Genomic DNA, 20,803 nt, shown 5'->3' on the forward strand with positions numbered 1-20,803 from the left:
GTGGAAGTGGCAAAACTGTCTTGTCTGGCCAGGGAGAAAACAAGGGCTTTGTTTGAAAGACTGGGGGTATTTCTGTGGGCATTTCACTAAAAGAAGAATAAAAAGTGAAATGGTGATTTATGGAGATTTAATAATTGAAACAAATTAATATTAAATAAGGGACTGAAGGGATCTCTGGAAGAATTAAGAGGGAAGAAGATAATAGATTTGTTAATATCTGGTGAGAAGTAGGTTGGAAATCATACTTCAAAACTTTCCTTCTTTTCTTCTTTCCTTCTTTCCATCCATCCATCCATCCATCCATCCATTTTCCTTTAGATTTGTCTCTTACTCTGTGTAAAATCCTCAATAAATATAAATTTTTTAAAAAATCAAGACAGTGAAACATATTGATATTATCAATTTTCTTTGAAATCTGATTCATTGTTTTCTGTTTAGCATTAAAAAATCCTATCAAAAATGGAAATATAAACACTGCTTCAAATAAGTATGTGATTCTACTTTTAAAGAAGCAAGTTTGCAGGTTTTTTTTGTATTTAATGCCATCTTTCCCCTGTTAATCTTTCTTATCAAATGTTTATGTTGATATTCATTTTAATTAAATGACTTCATTGTATTTTGAGAATTGCCATTCATAGACATCCCTCCTACCCTTATTTGGATAGTAGTAAGGAGAATAGAATTCCTGGCAGAAACATGGTTAACATGTTTAATCAGCAACATTATATTTAATTGGAGAGCCTGTAGTCTAATAGCAGGAGGCTGAAGGGAATTATTTAGTATTAGTAATGCTCGTCTGGGAGTTGTGTACTAATCAAGGAGCTTGTGTGTTAGCTGTGGGGGTAATGAATTATGACGATTATGACATGTTAGTACATGTCTGTAGGAAAAGTGGATGGCCCATGAGTTAATCAAGAAATATATTAAAATAGCTTCCATGCTGGTTTCTGATACTGTTCTCTGTACTGTCTGTCAGGGTTTGGGATTTTGAAATAATTATTTTCCCATTCAGTTTAGTATGCAAGAAAGCAGTTATCCAAAATCTTTAAAACTTAAACACTATAAAGAAAGTCCATATTTGAAAACATACAGTCTCAGATTCTACAATGGCAGAGAAAAAAAGTGACAATTGGAATCCTTTAATTTTATTAATTTATTTATAGAATTGATACGCTTTCTATCTACATTTTTGTTATTATCTTAAGATTATAAATGGCTGCACAACTTTATTCTTTAAAGTACAGTTTGTCTTTTCATGGTCAGCGAGCCCCAATTTTTGTGGCTTGGTGGCCTGGCGGGGGGGAGAGGGGTAATGAGCTGATACACACACGCCTGCGCAGCTCAATTTGTGCAAGTGGTGGGTCAGCATGCACATGTATACATGCACAGCTTGACTTCTGCACATTGAGCTGCATGTGCATGTGTACACGCGCCAGCCCTCCACTTGCACAAGTTGAGCTGTGCACTTGTGTGTGTGTGCTGGGCCGCCACTTGCACAACCCGGTTCCAAATACACTATGGCGCAGTAGTGGGCCACGACCTGGAGGTTGGGGACTCCCGTATTAAGCTATTTAATATTACCCACTTTTCTTCTAAGGTTAAATAAATGTATTAATCTTTCTCAGCCAAAGGTATTCTGAACCATATCCTGCCCCAAATCCTTGTGCAGTTGGCTGTTTTGTAAGCCAGGTAAACCTTAAGGTAAAGGTTCCCTTGCACATGCGTGCTAGTCGTTTCTGACTCTAGGGGCTGGTGCTCATCTCCGTTTCAAAGCCGAAGAGCCAGCGCTTGTCCGAGGATGTCTCCGTGGTCATGTGGCTGGCATGACTAGACGCCAAAGGCGTATGGAGTGCTGTTACCTTCCCACCGTAGTGGTCCCTATTTTTCTACTTGCATTTTTACGTGCTTTCAAACTGCTAGGTTGGCAGAAGCTGGGACGAGTAACAGGCACTCACTCTGCTACGCGGCACTCGGGATTCAACCCGCCAAACTGCCAACCTTCTGATCGACAAGCTCAGCATCCTAACCAAAACCTTGTCACTCATGAAACTGCTAGTACATATTTTTGTTAATAAATTAATACAGTGAGTTTACTTGTTAAAAAAGAAATTGAACATGTCATAAATCCACAGAATTGATTATATTTGTAAACTTGTAAACTATATTTGTATAGTTTACAATTCTACAAATATATTTGTATTATATTTGTAAAATTGTAAACTTGCACTGAAACTGTTGTATAGACAAGCACCGACATATTTTTATTACTGTATGCACTTATTAAAAACTTCCTACCAAACTGTGACTATCATGTATTAACTTAATTAAAGCTGTATCACAATGCAGCTCAAAAGTGTTAACCTGTAGGAGACTGTTATTGAAATCCATTATCTGTGGAGTCAGTATTAGTGGTCAGCAGCATCAGAAGTAAAACTGCAAGTAAAGTCCCCTCAAGGGTGCTGTGAGCCCAGCAGGTTAAAATGTCAGAGTTTCTTAAAGGGACTGATAGCTAAGGTCTCTAGAGTTATAGGGAAACCAATCATTTGGACTCAGCAGGGAATATTTCTTTATTTAGCAAATAGGGAAAAATTGCTAACCTGAAAGAAGGATTTAGTGTGTACCCTGTGTGCTGTTTTAAAAATATCCTCATAGGTAACACATAGTTTGTGTGTATGTGTACACATACGTTTTTAAGAATGTGTATATGACTTCTAAAGTTTTCATTAGATGTTATGTTGCCTAGGTAATTCTTGGGAAATATTTTTATGCAAATTATACTTAAACCTCAATTCTTTGATAAGTTATGAATTGATGAATTGAACAGAATACTTTATTTGGCCAAGTGTGATTAGAAACACAAGAAATTTGTCTCCGGTGCAGAAGTTCTCACTGTACGTGCAAAGCAGAGTAAGCATCATCATCATAATAATACCAATAAGAGGGGTAGTGAAGAAGATAAAAGTATAATAATAATACTAGGGCCATACAACGTGGGTAAAGATACATAGACATTAGGCAGTTCTGTGAGAATTAGGTGTTCAGTAGAGTGATGGCACAAGGGAAGAAACTGTCATTGTATCTAGTTGTTTTGTGACATTCCAAGGGGAGGAATGCAGGCTGGTTGCAATTGATATAACAATGTATTATCCAGTTAGATTGACAGCAGTTTCTCTAACTTCAGTGAGTGAAGAAGTGCTGTAGTATTATAGGAATTGCTTTTCAGTTGCAAAATAGTTTTTGATTTCACTTATGAATCCAAGACAAGGGATGCTTAAAGTATCCAAATACAGGGTGCTTAATAATCTCCAAAATGGGTTAGAAAAAGAAATTTTCATTTATTCATTTGTATGCATGGTTTGAGGTCATAAGAATGTCCTTTTTATTTGTTCTTTTAATTATTTATACATAAGATACACAAACACATACAGTATATTATCTGTAAAAGTGCCCCAAACCATTATTTTTCCTAAAAACACCTTTTAAAAATCTATAAATGTAATGCTTCATTTGACATTCTTGTCAAACTAAGGTTTTGTTTTTGTTTTAAAATTACATACTTGTATGAATAGTGATTTTCTGAAAACTACCGGTAGTTTGTTTGAAATAAGTACCAGTTAATGTGCAATTTACAAGAAAAGGATTGACTGCATTACATAGATTAGATAAAACTGGATCAGGAGAAGTGATTGTAGTTTTCAACTGGGGCTTATTTAACAAATAGGTTAGATAAAGTTTGTAAACTGAAGCTTCAGTCTTCATAAAATTGAAGTCTTGAGCAAACATGGTATCTAGGAAGAAGAGCAGTCTAAGTTATAATAATATAGAGTTTCATCCATTTTGAAAGAACATGTTCCTGAGTCCTTAGGATGCTTCTTGACGTAGTCTCATTGCAATCATGGTGAATTTTATTTTATTTTATTATTTTATTTTATTTTATTTTATTTTATTTTATTTTATTTTATTTTATTTTATTATTTTATTTTTTATTTTATTATTTTATTTTATTTTATTATTTTATTTTATTTTATTTTATTTTATTTTATTATTTTATTTTATTTTATTTTATTTTATTTATTTTATTATTTTATTTTATTATTTTATTTTATTTTATTTTATTTTATTTTATTTTATTTTATTATTTTATTTTATTTTATTTTATTTTATTTTATTTTATTTTATTTTATTTTATTTTATTTTATTTTATTTTATTTTATTATTTTCCCCCGAACTTGCACATTGATGACTCTGGGCAGCTTACAAAATTTTAAAAATCCATAAGATAATAAAAATCTAATAAATCTCATTCCACCCCCACCCCCTTTGGCAGCAACAACACAATCAAATCAGTCACATGATCGGCTCCATCTCCATTCGTCATTCCCAGGCAAGCTGATGGTTTTAGTCTATAAGTGTATAGACTGTATAGATTCTACAGTACTGGGCCGCAGCATGCCAGCAACCTGTCCGCACAAACAAGCAAAGCCCTATCTGTGGGATGCAGGCAGCACACCAAACCATGCACCCTCCGGTCCGCAGAAAAGCCTCTCTCCACAGCCCTGGGTGCTCAAAAGGTTGGGGACCTCTGCTATAGACTATATAAGTTTATATTACATATTAGAGAACTTTGTATCAGTTTTGGTTGATATTCTGGGATTTCTCCTAGGAGGAGAGAATGATCTGGATTTCATTTTATAGTAGGCCATAATGTGATTTATTGGGTTCTAAATCACTATATTGTGTGTAGATAGTTTTTACCTTAATGTATATCATGAAGCTAGACAACTGTGGTTTATCCAATAAACCATGGTTGAACAAGCTGTAATTTAGCACTGTCTATGAGCCTACTATTATGTAGTCACAGTTTTCTGTAATTGATATTTCTGAAGACACCTGCAAACATCAAGTTGTTCTAAATGGTGTGAAGTTGTTCTAAATGGTGCAGTCTTATTTTGACAGTATTGCTATCATGCAGAATATTTCACTAGTCTTGAAAGAATTTCAATAGCTGCCTCATTGCTTTTCAATGGAGTGCAAAATGTTTAAACAACATAGGACCCATATATTTAAGAAAACTTTTTCCCATATGGTGGAATCATTGGTTGATCCTCAGTTCTGGAATTTCTTCCTGAGTGAGGTTATGCTTAATTCCTGTTATTCATTTGGTAAGTGTCAAGTTAAATAAATTTCATTTGCTCAGGCATTTAAAAACCTTTTTTTACTTTCATTTTTTAAAAATATACTAACTTCATAAATCATAATTTTGTCTGATATTTATTGTAAATATATTTACCTTTCATTTTTTATATTGCTTAAAAATCTTTGATAAAAGTGGAATATAAATACTTAACATTTCCAACATTAAAGTAGTTGTTAAGTAAATCTATAATTTTTCTATAGACTATTTGATCTCATTTGATATAGACAGCATGCCCTTTTGAATTTTTAACCTGTTTTCAAAAGCATTAGGAATTATGCTTCCCAAATATAATTACCTCTTTTGGAATGATTTTTTAAAAAAAATCTACATTTCTTAATATTATTGTTTCAATTGGTCTTTATTGTTGAAAGATGGCACTGCGTAATGTCTAGCTTTTACAGTGGTAGTGTGACATTTTTATTACTAAAATATTTCCCCTTTTCTGTCACTTATAATTTGTTATTTATTTTATGGTATATGTAATATATTGTTATAAGGTCCTCCCATTGTGTGCTTAAAATGTGCGATAAATTAGTATACATGAGTAAAACAACTAATGAAATAAGTGGCAATCCTTTTGCTTATTAAATTATATTTTGCAGATGAAAAATGTACATCTTTCTGAAATAATATCCTTAAGTTTTGTGCATCAGGAAATACCATATAGGACTGTTTTATTTTGGTAGAACTGACCCATCCAGCATACTAATCCTAGATGGAAACTTTGCAGTTTTCTACACCATAGAAAGTGAGATTGGTGGGGGCTTGTGCACATGTTTGTTGGTTGTCAGCCTTACCTGTCTTCTGTTAGAAGTTAGATTGATGTCAATCCTGGCATTGTTTTCAAAAGGTGTCAAGATAGAATCATTCTTAAGTTTTGAAAACTATCAGATTGGTGAATGCCATTTGATGGTTATGTCTATGTTGGTATTTATTTAGTTTTTATTATGCTTTTTTCTGTAGAATTTTATTTGATGATGACTGTAAATAAATGTATAAATGAAAGCCAAAATTTAAAATTATTGCTATAAATATAGTTTTCAGAAAATGCTCTAAAATGAAGTCACAATTTTTCACAAAATTATGAAATTGCGTTTCCGTGTAAATGAACTAAGAGGAAAAAATGTCTGCAGAAAATTTCCTATCTTTGTCTAAAAAGTTGTCTTTGGGCCTCTAATTATCTGCATACCTAAGATAAGGGTGGGCAGCATATAGTCATTAAAATCTAATTGAAGAAGAGCTTCGCTCATTCCTTGTTATTGGCCATACTAGCTAAGTCCCAGGAAAGTCGAAGTTCACCAACATTCTTCTGTATTTTGTTGCCTTAAAAGAACTAGTGAGTTTTATGATAGCAAATGCCTTGGAATTGTGGGATTCCATCCATTGGAAAGCCTGATAGACTTGTCTTGTGTCTTTGGTGTAACAGTTTAAGCTCACTGTGTTGCCACAACTCTGAATTCTTTTAATCCCTTGTAATTTGTGGAAGTGCTTACAAGGCAATGTTTATGTGAAAATTAGCTACTGATCCAGCATGCCTCTTTTAGGATAAAAGTTCACACAAACATCAACTAAATCCTATCATGAGGAGAGGGAAATGGCTAATTCCAGGGTGATTGGAAGCAAATTATCTATATCCCTTGCACAAACAATGCATAGCCATTACAGAGTGTGCATATATTAGATGGGTGTTTATGTCTTGTAATTAGTGATTATAAATAAGAGGCATGGTTTTGTGTAATATACACTTTGATTAACCTGTAAAATCCAGATTTAGTATATGGTATTTGGGAGTTCTGCCTTGCCAGGGAGCAAGGCAATGTCAGTCCTCCCTTATAGATTGATGGGTTAGATTCCCTCCAGTAAAGCTGCTTCTTTTCATCTCTTTTAAGAGGAACTCTGGTCTTGGAATCTCTCAAACTGAAGTATGTGTGTGTGTCTCCTTGTATAACACAAAGCATTCTGCTCTCTTCTTTCTATAGGCACACAACAAAGAGTAGGAGAGCTATTCAGGCAAATTTAGGCAATTAATACTTTTTACCCATTACAAAGGGTTTCCCTAGCATAATACACTACTTTTTCTTGGTAATATGAATGGTTTTATCTTTTGATCCTAATTTATTTTTTATTGCCAGGAGTTCCTATTTAACTTTACTGATGTTGGAGTCTCCAGGGCGTAATGGATATATAATTTTAGAAACTCTTCTTTGAAGTTAGGAAAACAGCAAAGCTCAATATTATTTATTGAGGCTGGGAATAAACTACCTGAAGGATGTAATGTGTCATGATAATCTCACACTGTGTGTGTATTTTTTTTCTGTAGGTTTTCCTTAAATTGTATACAATACAATTGTATGGCATGTGCTTTTAATTTCAATCTTGAGTGCAGGCTGATGTTATATGTTTCCTGTGCTGATACTGTAATTTCTTACATCATTTGTTAATGTTTTTCCACTTCTTTTTATTAACTTTCTCTTTTGAAATTATTGTGATAAGCTTCTTGGGATCAGGAGACATGCCTCTTATTGATATAATTCTGTAAAGCTGTTCATGATATTATTGTTGGGCAGCTTCCCCATGTTAATACTTGCAGTCTTGAGGTTGTTAGTCATATCCTTCAAGAACAGTTTGTTCATGATGCCATAGTGTGATGTTCTGAAGAAGGAATGATCATTAAAGATTTGAAAAAGCATTGCATAAAAATACTGAATGTGTGCACTATTTGTGCAGTAATCAGATTTCTCTTTGCAGCTGTTGGATTGCAACTGGAATTTATACTTACATAGAAAAATATTTATGAAATATTTAGAGTTCAGGGGAGTTTACAGTCCCTGTAATATGCAAGCAGGTATCCCAAGGTCTGTTCAGTCTGAAAGTAGTCTGTTCAGTTTCTTTTAATTGCAATGTGAGGTACACCTCAAGGAGAAACCTATTCCAATATATCCGTTTAGAAAATATGGGAGTTTCAGCTTGCTTTATTAGTAGAGCTGAGACTATTTTTTAAATCTTAATACAAACATTAAGCACTTTTAAATCCTCACTGCTATTCTTCTGAACTATGACCTTTATTAGTGCTATTTGATTTCAACATTATTGTCTGGTATTGAACACTGCATGACTAAATCTGTTTAGATTTGTATTCTGACCAAGGCTTGGCAATGCCACGTCTTTATGTAATTAATGCCTGAGTCAGTGGATTTCAAGGTAAATTGCATTAAATTGAGTTTTAATTCAAGACTTTGCTGTGCCTTGATGTATTTAAGAGTGAGAAGCAACCTTAACTTCATTTTATGGGATGAGTTAATTGTGGTTTGTCTTCTGTGGCGTAGAATGCTCATTGAATAAATTAATTATATCTACTTTATGGTGAGGAATCCTTCATTGTTCTATAATGTTGATGTGAGCTATAAAGATAGCCAGGTTGATGAGGTTTCTATCCTGAAAGATTTCAGCTGATGTTCAATATAGGCTTATCGAATAATGCATACAGAACTGATGCCTTTGATGTTGGAAAAAGAACAAAGGAATAAAAAGTGAAAGTAGGTTGCAATGAAGACTGGTTGTGTGGTGCAATGTTGTTGGAATCATTGCTTTAAGACCTGAATGTGCCAAGGGTTAGTCTACTCTGCATAACTGGAACAGTGGGTGACCCAAGCATTCATTTCTCCTGACGGATCTTTGTGCTGGGTTTCTTTTTAATTAGGCATTTAGATTCATGTAAGAAGTGTCTATCAAATGGAAAAAAATCAACTAATTAAAGTGTAAAAATAGTTATTTAAAATAGTAAAGGCAGGTAGCTCTGATCAGATTTTGTTTTCTTTTTGGAGTGTGTGTGTGTGTGTGTGTGTAGATTGATATAGATAAGCACAGTGAAATCAGTTTGCAAAATGATAGATGGATTTGCACAACTTCAAATTTCCAGTTTGGAGTAGTTTATACTTAACATTTTACTCAACTCTTACAGAAGATAATGAATGAATTTACTTTAAAAACTAAAAATATTATGAGTTGAATACAATACATCCTGTAATCTTAGCTACAGGATGGATATGACTTGTTATTGTCTTCTTCTGATACAGTTTTTGCTTTGAGAATCTGTAAATTATCCAGTAGTTTCTGTGTAGACTCTGTATCGAAGTAATGTTGGGAACTATGGAGCTACATTTGATTTTTTTCTATAACAGTTGAATTTTGATTTACCAGAACTCTCAGTTGAGTTACCAGAACAGTTAACATTGCTGCTATTCTTCTATTGTTGTTTATATATACGGTATATGAGTCAGTTTACCATGTCATTTGTTGACTTCCTTGGATTGTATTTATCTATGTATATACTTAAGGATAGTAACTTAAATGAATTAAAATAAATTAAATAAATTAAAACAGAAATTGCCTTATTTGAATAATGCTAAAGTGTGTTGAAAGGAATTTTCCTCACTGAAAAATACAGCATTAGTAAAATTCCATCTTGCATTCCATATTAGTTTTGTATTTGTCAGCTTTTATGGACAACTGCAAAGACAACTTACAAATATTCTAGGTAAGTAAATAATATTTTGCTATTGGAATGACATGCTTTCAACTATTTCCAAGGAAAGGAATTTTTTTTCTCACTATGTATTTTGTATGCATTTCTTCCTTTTCTTACCTTATTATCTAAAATTATTTAAATAAAATATTTGTGTGTGTAGAACTGTATTCTCTTCCCTTGCTTTTCTTATCAGTATATTCTAAATGCCCCAGAATAAGAAAATCAGTGTTATATTGGCATCCTAATATATATCTAATGATCTAATTTCTGCTGTTTGCAAGTCTTTCTGAAGATTTTCTGCCATGAAATGCTGGTTAGTGCTATTAGATTTAAAATATTCTCTGTATTTTACTGGTTATAATGTTAATAATTTGAGAAAACTAAACCAATGACCCATCATAAAGTTCACTGGATGACCTTTTTCTATTTTCATTCTTCCTCATCTAACTTCTGTGCTGACTTCTGAGATTAAATTTGGAGGTTGCTGTAAATATTTTGTCTTCTTTCCGGTGGTGGGATTCAGCCAGTTCGCTACAACTTCTGCAGAACCGGTAGCTATTTTTTTGTTGCCCAGGCCCAGAATGGACTTCCGGAAGCTGCATCCACACAGAGAACCGATTGTTCTCATATTTGAATCCCACCACCGCTTCTTTCTATAACCTGATCCTGCAGAGACAGCACGAATTAGGGAGTTTAGCTTAAACAAACTGATACTCAATCCATCTAAAAATAAATATTATCATTTGAGGTGTCTGATCAACTTGTAAATCATATTCAACTTGGCCTTGGTAGAGTTGTAATTGTTTAGAAGCAACAGTATCAGTTTGGATTTACAGATTGGAATAATAGTCAAGAGTGTTTCCAACTAACTTAATTTGATATCCCAGTTCATCTGTTAGTTCATTTTTGTCTGATTTATTCATAGCTATTTGAGAATTGTTACTTCCATATTGGATTTCTGCATTGGGACTTCCCTTAGAAATAATACATAAACTTCAACAAAATATGACCAGGCTGTGGTTTAATAATAATTATAATAATAATAATTTTATTTGTATACCGCCCTTCTCCTGAAGGACTCAGGGCGGTGAACAGGGCAAACATATAAAAATACAAGAATACAAATATTAAAAAAGATTAAACAAGGTGCCCAGTACTAACAACAATAAGTTAAAATGCACTAAAACAATATTAAAATCCAAGACTAGTTAAAAGCAAAAGCAATATCACTTAGACATATATACAGCTTCACAATGTTTTACAGCCTCCTCTAAGTGTTGTACAGAGTTGGCATATTGCCCCCAACAATCTGGGTCCTCATTTTACCAATCTCCGAAGGATGGAAGGCTGAGTCAATGTTGAGCCAGTCAGGATCGAACTGCTGGCAGTCAGCAGAATTAGCCTGCAATACCACATTCTAACCACTGTGCCACCGTGGCTCATTAAAGTTAAAGGAATCATATGTTAATTTTGTTCCAGTTTTGTGAATATGTTTGTTAAGGATGCTATCTTTGGCTTTTTTTCTTTCTGATTAATTGGAGTCTTTTTGATATTGCTTCTTCCCAAAGTTTTTCCTTTGCTTGAGTGTTGTTTGAAGGTTGTTAATTTCAGGGGCTTTTGTGTTGTCCCAGTAGGTGGGGAAAAAAAGGAAACAGTGGGAGGATGGGGGACTGTGGTGCCTAGATGATGGAATGGCTTTCACAGAGTGGTGTGTCTTGTTTATTCATGGAACTTGAATATTGCAGTACTGTGACATAATAAACTGTAACATCAAAATTTATATTTAAGTTCAGTAGCTTTTTAAATATCTTTGGATAAGAATAAACACTAATTTTAGTGTTCAAGTCTTTAAATTTTCTTTTACTTCTTTAATACTTCCCAGATGTCTGACATTTGGATGTTGTTGCTTCTTACAAATTTAAATTCATCAAAACAACTTGATGCTAAATATAATTTTAACTTCCATTATTATCTTACACTTATCTCTGTCATAGACTATAAATTAAAAAAAATGAAAATAAGTATGTTGCAAGTGCTTCATTGAATATTATCTAATATTTTTAAATATTGTTTATTTAATAATGTAATGGAACCCTTTTCTCCATTTGCCTGACTTTGTTTGTTTACTGGTCCCATAACTTTACTGATACATTTATTATCCTTATTGGCTGCTATCTGCAGTTTTATTGTATTATAAAATATATATTGTCCTTTTTTTGCTTAAAGTAATTCTGTGTTGTTTTGAACTAGCACAGTGTAGAAAGACAGAGTTTTAAATTTTAATTCTAAAGTGTAAAAACACTAGCAAAATATTTGTTTTCTCTCCCTCCCCCTTCCCCTCCTTCTTCTCCTCCTCCCCTTCCCCCCTCCCCCTCCCCCTCTTCCTCCTCCACCTCTCTGTAAGGGAAGGGCTAACTATAGAGTTTACTTGTGAAATAGAAGGGAGGTAATTGATTCTGAAATATGTCTATTATTTGTTGGAGTAAATATAACAGAATTGAGATGTATATAGGATCACTTTTGATTTCAGAATAAAATACCAATCATTTCACAACAGTCAAAAATGGTACAAGGAACCGCAGTGGACTTCCCACAAACATTATAGCATTTATGTTGCTTTTTGAATGGTATCGTTGTCAGTGGGCCATTTAAAAAAATAGTGGGAAAATTCTCCTAAGCTTTTGTATTGAAATGCATATTGAAGTTATTTGCATTTCTGAAGTTTCTTAAATTTTTTAATAATTAAGAATATATCCATTTTTAAAAATATTGACAAGTATGAAGTTAAAGCATCATTTACCACTTTTTAACTAAGATGAGAAAAATTACAACACTTTATGTGCTCTTTTGAAATAAAGCTACACACTAATTTCAGAGAAATCAGAAAAAACCATATTTATATAATTCATATATATCTCACATTGTATTGAAAAATTACTTATTTGTTAAGGATAGCATTTTACAAACCTTATGCAGAATATACTGTATCCTAAAATTTGCATCCATCACTGATTTGAGTTACTAAGGAACTTGAATATTGCAGTACTGTAACATCAAAATTATATTTAAATTCAGTAGCTATTTAGATATCTTTTGATAAGAATAAACACTAGGTTTAGTGTTCAAATCTTTAAATTTTCTTTTGCTTCTATAATACTAATGTGTGACATTTGGATGTTGTTGCTTATTACAAATTTAATTAAATTCATCAAAAAAATTGTTGCTAAATATAATTTTAACTCCCATTGCTATCTTACATTTAGCTCTGTCATAGAGTATAAATGAAAGAAAATGAAAATAACTTATGTTGCAATGCTTCATTGAATATTATCTAATATTTTAAAGTATTTATTTAATAAAGTAATGGAAGACTTTTTTTCCATTTCTAATTATTACAATGGCAGATGCTTTCTGAGCATTTTTTAAAAAGATCAAGTAAGTGTCTTTAAAATACAAAACAAATAAACTGTTTTAGAACATGCATTTTTCAAAATTGATTCTGAAACTTTATTTAGCTATTGCTTATTGCTCAGATTTGCAATAGTTGACAATATACATCAAAAAAGATCAGAATGAATTTGGAAATCTAAGGTTGCTTAAAAAAAATCCCAAGATTTTCTGGTTCATGTGTAGTGATATTGAACTCTTTATCATATGCTTTAATTTGGGCATGGAGTTGACCTGATGCTGTGCAGGAACACCACTGCATCCCTTCATTCAGTTCACTCTAATTATCACCAACTTCCTGGGGAGTCTGCTTAGATGGAACCAGCCGTGAATGTTTGTTGTTAAGTAGTAAGATATTAGACTGTTATATTTAACAAAGTGGTTTTAGACTCTGAATTTACATATAGATGATCAGTGTACTATGTTCAGATTTGTATTTGTGTATTATTTCTCTAAATATCACTTATGTTTGTGCTTCAGTATAAAGTAAAATTTATTGTTGTCTATCCTTATTTGCACTGTGTGTACCTGTCTTCATTACCTAGATCTGTATCCTTCTCTTTTATGTCTGATTTTGAGTGCTGGGATTTATATATGTATATAATCTATTCTACACAATGTATTCATATGCCGTTTATGTCAGTTTTTGTTCCTTAAACATTAATAGCTGAGGGAAATAGAAGTAAACATTGGCTGGCACATGTATATTAAAATGTAGTCATTTTTTCTTTTCAGGTCCACGTGAAAATGGCCGATGAAGCAGTCTGTGTTGGCCCAGCTCCCACTAGTAAAAGCTACCTCAACATGGATGCTATCATGGAAGCCATTAAAAAAACGCAGGCCCAAGCTGTGAGTCTGAATGAATCTCTCCTCTGCAGCTGTTTCATATATAGAAAGCAAGGACACTAGAGTTTGTATTTAAAGATTAAAAAAAAGTGAGGGGAAGAATGATTGAATATGCTATTTCAGTTTAGTTCATGTCACATGAGTTAAATGTGGCCGAAATTGCTACTGGAAATCAAAGGCTTTGTAGCATCTGGCAGTGCCGGTCGCTGATCCTGCAGGTGGCTGCTGGATTCAGCTTTCACACCAGGGAGCAGCTTCAGTTCATTTCCAAATTTGCTAGGGAAAAAAATCCCAATTAGTTTAGAGCACTAACCCTTTCTGTGCCATAGCTTCTTTTTTGGATCTTCCTTACAATAGTGTGAGATTTTATTTTTGCAATAGGTTTATTTTCAAACTTTTTAATGATCTCGCTTATATGAGAATGTGCGTGTGGCAAACACTTGCATGGAAATACATGGTGCATCTAGATATTATTTTTAAATGTATTGTGTTACTGATGAAATGTATTGGAGTAGATCAGTGTTCATACTAGTTCCATCTATTTTCTTCTGCTGAATTAGGACTAGATTCAAAATTTTACAACAACATACTTTTAGGGCTGTTATTGCATCATTGAATGCAAATGTGGTCTTCAGAACTGCTGAATGCAAAAGCATCTTTAAATAAAATGTGAGGGATGGGAGTCGGCCAACACCAGCAATTACCCTGGAGTGGCTCAATTAGCATTATCATTTCTTTTGAAATAAATGTTTCAGTATGGTGCATTTGCAAAGGGGGAGGGGGTGGAAAAATAGCAAACAACATTAATTAACCAACAGACACTGCAGATGTTTACATTGTTAGTTAAGAAGACTTAATAGAGATAAAAATAGTTCAGGCTTTCATCTTTAGTTCACTGCATATATTTTCTTAGTTGTGCATTTACGTATGATTCAAATTATGAAGCTGATTATTTTTTCACCTTGCTGTATTTGGTAATTATACGAAGTGTTATTTGTAGTATAGAATTTTGCACAATATATTCATTATTTTGGTGTAGGGGCATGTTAACATTTTATCTCAGTCTACTGATTTTATATGCTGTTTTCTTTGAAGTGAAACTTTGCATTAATACTGATGGTATAGCCCTGAACTTGGGAGACACAACAGTTAGGAAAATGATTTGGAGAGAAAAACAGACTATATAAACTTGGTAAAATAGAGAATATTACAGACTTGAATGGTGTGGAAAATGTTATGTTGGAAGAAATGTAACAAATTATGGGGATAGTTTAATTAAGTGAAAATAAAATAGAAAACTTGTCAAATATCTATTTCTGTATCTCTTTGAAGGTTATTATTTTCAACTAGGTCAATCCATATTTGGTGTATCTAGAATAATATGTTAGGTTTTCTCTATATAATTAAGTGTACACACTTAAATACAGAGTATTAAATCAGAAATGTGTGACCTGGAACTATGTCACACAGATCATGTAATGTTGGGTGACCTGCTTTATTATGTAATTTTAGGTAAATTGATACACTTTTTGCTTATTTTTTTAAATGTGCCACCTATCTATATAGGGCCTGAAAGTGCTAGATATAGTAGATGAATTGAGGTTTTTTTAAAAATGTAATTAGTGCAAATATTTCAATTAGATGTTTTGTCACAATGAATTTCAAAAGAAATGATTCAGCAGAATAAATTCCTCTTATATAAAGTAAAAGGTGAATGTACATTGTGCAATTTAAGGTTCTGCATGCCTGGCATTAGAAAACTTAATTTTGTCTTCTATTTTTTTAAGGTTCACCCAGGATATGGATTCCTTTCGGAAAATAAAGAATTTTCCAAGCGTTTGGTAAGTTTTTTTTTAAAAAAAATTCATTTGTTTCCTCAGATAAATTATGTTCTACATAAGTGCAGAGTATATATTTTATTAGTGCTTTGATTTTATACATTGAAGTTGGAGATTAAAATTGCCTCTTCCCTCCCTCCCCCCCTTTCCCAGCATTTACTGGAGAGGAATGAAAGTTGAGAGGAAAGAAAGCAGATTCCCCATGAATTATGACTGGGGGGGAGGGGGAAGCAGCTGCTATTCTGTAAAGTTTTATTTTTTTTAAAATCCAAAATATATTTATTTAAAACTTGCCATATGTGATGAAAGTTCTGCATCTTGTTTTTTTATCAATAGCAGTAGCAGCAACAACAAAACTAGTATGGATTAGTAAAAAAAATCATATAGTATTCATTGATCAATTTCTTCCTTTGGATTATTTTACTTGCTTTCTATGAAACTAATTATCTAGGGACAAAAAATCATGATGTTTGCTAATTTAGCATTGACTATCATTTGGAAATAACTACTTTTGAAAAGAAATTTTGACCCTCAGAAATCTTACAAAGATGTCTGGGTTGTTGTTGATTATATTCTGTTTAAATTTATTTTATTATAATATTGGCTCTGAACTATTATATTCAGATGGATTTAAAAAATTGGTACTCATTATCATAAATATTAATTTTTTTACAATGTTATTCATATATTTCCTAGAAAGTATCAGTTAGTCTATGTATCTGACCAAATAATATAATTTTACGCCTACATATCTACATATAAGTTCTATTGAATTTGGATTTCATGTTATTGTTTATTTTGTTGAAGTATTTGATCAGGAGATCTGAGATAGTATAGCTAAATTATGAAGAATTAATAGTATAAGCACAGTTATATATTCATATTTATTACAAAGTAAAATCCTCCTTTCTTTCCATTTTGATTAGGAGGATAATAAGTACCAGATTATAGCTAAGAGCCAAAAAATGTGTGCTACTTTTGTATTCACTGGCTATTTGATGGTCTGCTAAGAGCTACAATTGAAATAAAAAATAGGTAATTCTCACCAAACAGTGGAAAAGATTTCTACTGACATATGAATATCTGCAGAAAATGAGTGCTATTGAATGGAAATTTTCATAAAACCAAAATAAAAGTGAACGTTTCTGTTTCCTGAAGATATGTATATCATTAAAATCATATGAACCTAAATCATTACATAATTCAGAAACAGATTGTAATATTTATCAAATAAGTTCCATTAATTAACAACTTGTTCTTTTTTGTGTGGAAGATATTAGTTAAGATTTAAATCTTGATTTAATTGTCAACAAGAAAATAAACAGTTTAATAGTGTTAGGACATGATTTAATCAATTTTCCAGTTTTGTAGTACATGCATTCCCTAAAACAAACAATTTGCTAATATGTTTTTATAACAGTATATTTTTGCAGTTAACTAGATCGTTATAAAAGGCAGTTATATTGCCTGTGAATATAAACCCAAGTCTTCAGTTTATTTTTGTGATGCTTAACTTCAGAGTGTCCAAAAGCAGTTGCAACAGCATACAGCATCTAGGCTACCAACCAATACACTATACTGGGATCATGTTATGTACACTGGATGAGGAAAATAACTCAGGGCCTTTTATAAAGTAAATATAGTTACTGCTTCCTTTATTTTTAGGAAATTAATTCACACACCTTTTGTGAGTGAATTTTTGTAAGCTGTGGTGGCGCAGTGGTTAGAATGCTATATTGCAGGCTAATTCTTCTGAGTGCCAATAGTTCAATTTTCACTGGCTCAAGGTTGACTCAGTCTTCCATCCTTCTGAGGTCTGTAAAATGAGGACCTAGATTGTTGCGGGCAATATGCTGACTCTGTAATCTGCTTAGAGAGGGCTGTAAAGCACCATGAAGCAATATATAAGTCTAAGTGCTCTTGCTATTGCTATTTTGGGCTGAGTGATCATCTGGATTAGAGCAGGGGTCCCCAGTCCCTGGACCGGTACCGGGCTGCGGCATGCCAGCAACCGGTCCAAACAAACAAACAACGCCCCATTCGTGGGATGCAGGCAGCACACAAAACCATGCACCCTCCAGTCTGCGGAAAAACCTCTCTCCAAGGAACCGGTCCCTGGTGCCCAAAAGATTGGAGACCTCTGGCTTAGAGTGTACAGCTTCCAGCACAGTGAGGCTTTTAATAGGCTTTCTGTGAGATGTTGAGAATTGCTCTCAAAAAATAAGACACCAGGGTTTTTAGGGGTAAAATGAGTTGTCTCAATGATCTTTGAGATTTGTCATTCATTTTGCCCATTAAACTCCCCAAAATATACAAAAGACAAAGCCCCTAAAGTGTTGGTGGGAGGAAGGGGAGAGCAACAAAAAAGATCTTCCTCTGCACTCAACGTTAGAAGTAAAATTAATTTGGCTTAGTCAATGTTTATCTATTGGATCACCAAAACTATGTTTATGTTTTGTAAAGATTGTAATGCTTCTTTATTTCTGCAATATGACGTGGCCTGTCATGGTAAGGGGCAGATTGCTTTTGTCTTCAGAGCAGGAGAGAACATCTTTTTCTTTGCTTGTTTCTGAATGCTAGGGGTATCAGCTGATGGTGTCTTGTAGTCTGTGAGCCCACCTTGAGACTTTTTGAATGCAGAGATCATGGCTGAAAAATTTAGCATAATTTCTAGACTCTCTTGTTCTTTATCGTCTCCTTTTTAAAATATTTTGCCAAGTAAAAGAAATCTGCAGCACGTGAAAGCTTTGTTGGTTCTAATAATGGTATTATCCAATTAGGCATTTTGAATGGTTTTTCATGTAATAATAGTGTTATTACTGCTTTTTAAATATATATTTTTAAAATTTGCATTTAAACCGCTTTATATTATTTTGCAGTTCCTTTTTTTAAGCTGCAGTTTTGTGGAATGGTAGGGCAACTAAAAACAACAATTTGTATTTGTTTTTAACTATCTTGCATAATTTAGTAGCTTTGGTGAGTATCTTTTATCGCTATCTTATAGCAGCAGTCTATTTATTAATTCGCTGTACCACTTTTTATAAAATATTGCAAAGTAACCTACAGAATTATTAAAGTATAAATATTAATATATACATATTTAGAAAAAGGGGTGAATGCAGAATTCATCTAATATTCAAATATGAGACATGTAAAGAGACAGGTCTTTAGTGGGTGTGTAAAGCAGGGGTGGGGCAAGTTTTAGGTGTTAAGGGGCCATACCTCAATCTCTTAAAGCAGGGGTGTCAAACTACCGGCGCATGGGCCAGATGCGTCATGCCAAAACTGCGCCCACCCCATTGCTGGCAATGGGGAAAAAGTCGCAATATGTCATGAGCGTCACGTGATGTTGCGAGTTTGACTCCCCTGTCCTAAAGAGTTGTGGGAAGCAATCCAGTGATGTTGCAATATACTGGAAGAAGTATGGCTGAATTTTTGTTTAGTCTCCTATAAGCAAATTACTTCCTTTAAGGCACAAAAAATTGTGAAAAAAGTTAAAATTGGGCTACTAAAAATTGCACAATTGCACTGTAGAGTTTCACCTTATAGATACTCATTGGGAACCTCTCTGCCATAGAACACATACCTGGGATATTTGCATTGATATTTCTGATGTGCCTGCTATATGAAGCCCACAATCCTATTCATAGCTCCCTAGCATTCAAGACTGCACTTGAATGAGGCTATCAGTTATAACTATCAAATAGTTATTATAGCTGTAATAGATTTTTCAAGATTCCAAATTAGTTTTTATTTAAAAATATTAAAATATAAAAGAGAAGTAAACATTCAAGAAGTCAGTGCAAAAGATCCTTTAGCTAGTGTGTAGAGCTATGTAAAGTACAATTTTTGTGTTGAAAAACTGAACATGGTTCAGTCTTTATAGTAGGGTCAAATATTTTTAGGATCAATTTTTTTTTGATGATAGTTGGAAGACTAGCTAGTGGGAAGATCCTGGGGTAAAATGTGTATGTGTTCTAGGTCATCTTTAGTAATGCAAGTCTATGGATTACTATTGCTATGTTTAAGTAGAACTGGAAAGTGAAATTGATCCTATTTCCTGATAGTTTCCTATGAATTCAGTTAAAATATGAAAATATAATGATGGAAAATTAGAACAACCCATCTCTGTTTTTGTGGGGAAAATAGGAGGAGGAAGGAGTATTATGTATGTTTATCTTTTGACTTACTTAAAAAGCATCATAACAGCATCTAGTACAATAGGGATCCTCAATCCCTGGTCCACGGTCTGCTGCCCATTGGGAACTGGACCGTGCAAGCAGTGGACAAGTGCTTGAAGGTCCATTTGTGTAGGTGCAGGATTAGGTTATGCACGTGAAACCAGTCCCTCCCCACTTGCCACCACCGCTGCTAGTTCACAGAGTCAGGAAAGATTGTGGATCACTGTATAGGTTTAATAGGGTAATAACTATTAGCCAGTTACTAACCGTCATGCATATATATGTGTCAGAGAGAATAAAGACTACAGAAAGTCATCTGTCCTGTTATACCTTAGAATACATTTTAGAGTGAGTGACAATCCACCTGCCAATATTGTACTGTATTCTTTTCAGCCAGTGGTACGGGTACCACCTGTAGTACATTGGCACCTGCCAGGTGGTACGCAACCATCCTAGAAATGTGGTAGCATGGGAGTGGAATGAGCTGAACCGGTGGCAGCACCGCACAAGCCTGAGCGAGAGATCGCTGGAGCTGCAGGGCTGTCAGGGCTCAGCGGAAGCGCCAGGCTCCAGCTGGAGCTCAGCGCTGATCCTGGTGCTTCTGCTGAGCCCAGAAGAAGTGCCAATCAGCAGGAATGTTGTAGCATCTTGTGATTTACATTCAGTTGCTTGGCAACTGATTCATATTTGTGACGGTCACAGTGTCCCAGGGTCATGTGAAGTGACCAAAACCTGCTGAAACCACCCAGCAGATGGGGGGAATAAA

General features: G+C 33.7%; 1 protein-coding gene across 1 annotated transcript in view; it reads left to right on the top strand.

Annotated features, from left to right (window-relative positions):
* Window positions 1-20,803, top strand: part of PCCA (propionyl-CoA carboxylase subunit alpha) — a gene marked incomplete at its 5' end in the record, with an annotated part of 236,024 nt that overhangs the window by 22,841 nt on the left and 192,380 nt on the right. Inside the window, 2 exons of the mRNA XM_083361299.1 lie at window positions 13,908-14,021; window positions 15,806-15,859. Of these exons, the coding sequence (XP_083217425.1) occupies window positions 13,908-14,021; window positions 15,806-15,859 (168 nt within the window). The remainder of the gene's footprint in view (window positions 1-13,907; window positions 14,022-15,805; window positions 15,860-20,803) is intronic.

The sequence above is a fragment of the Vipera ursinii genome, assembly GCF_947247035.1.
Source record: "Vipera ursinii genome assembly, chromosome: 4".
Classification (NCBI taxonomy): Eukaryota; Metazoa; Chordata; class Lepidosauria; order Squamata; family Viperidae; genus Vipera; species Vipera ursinii.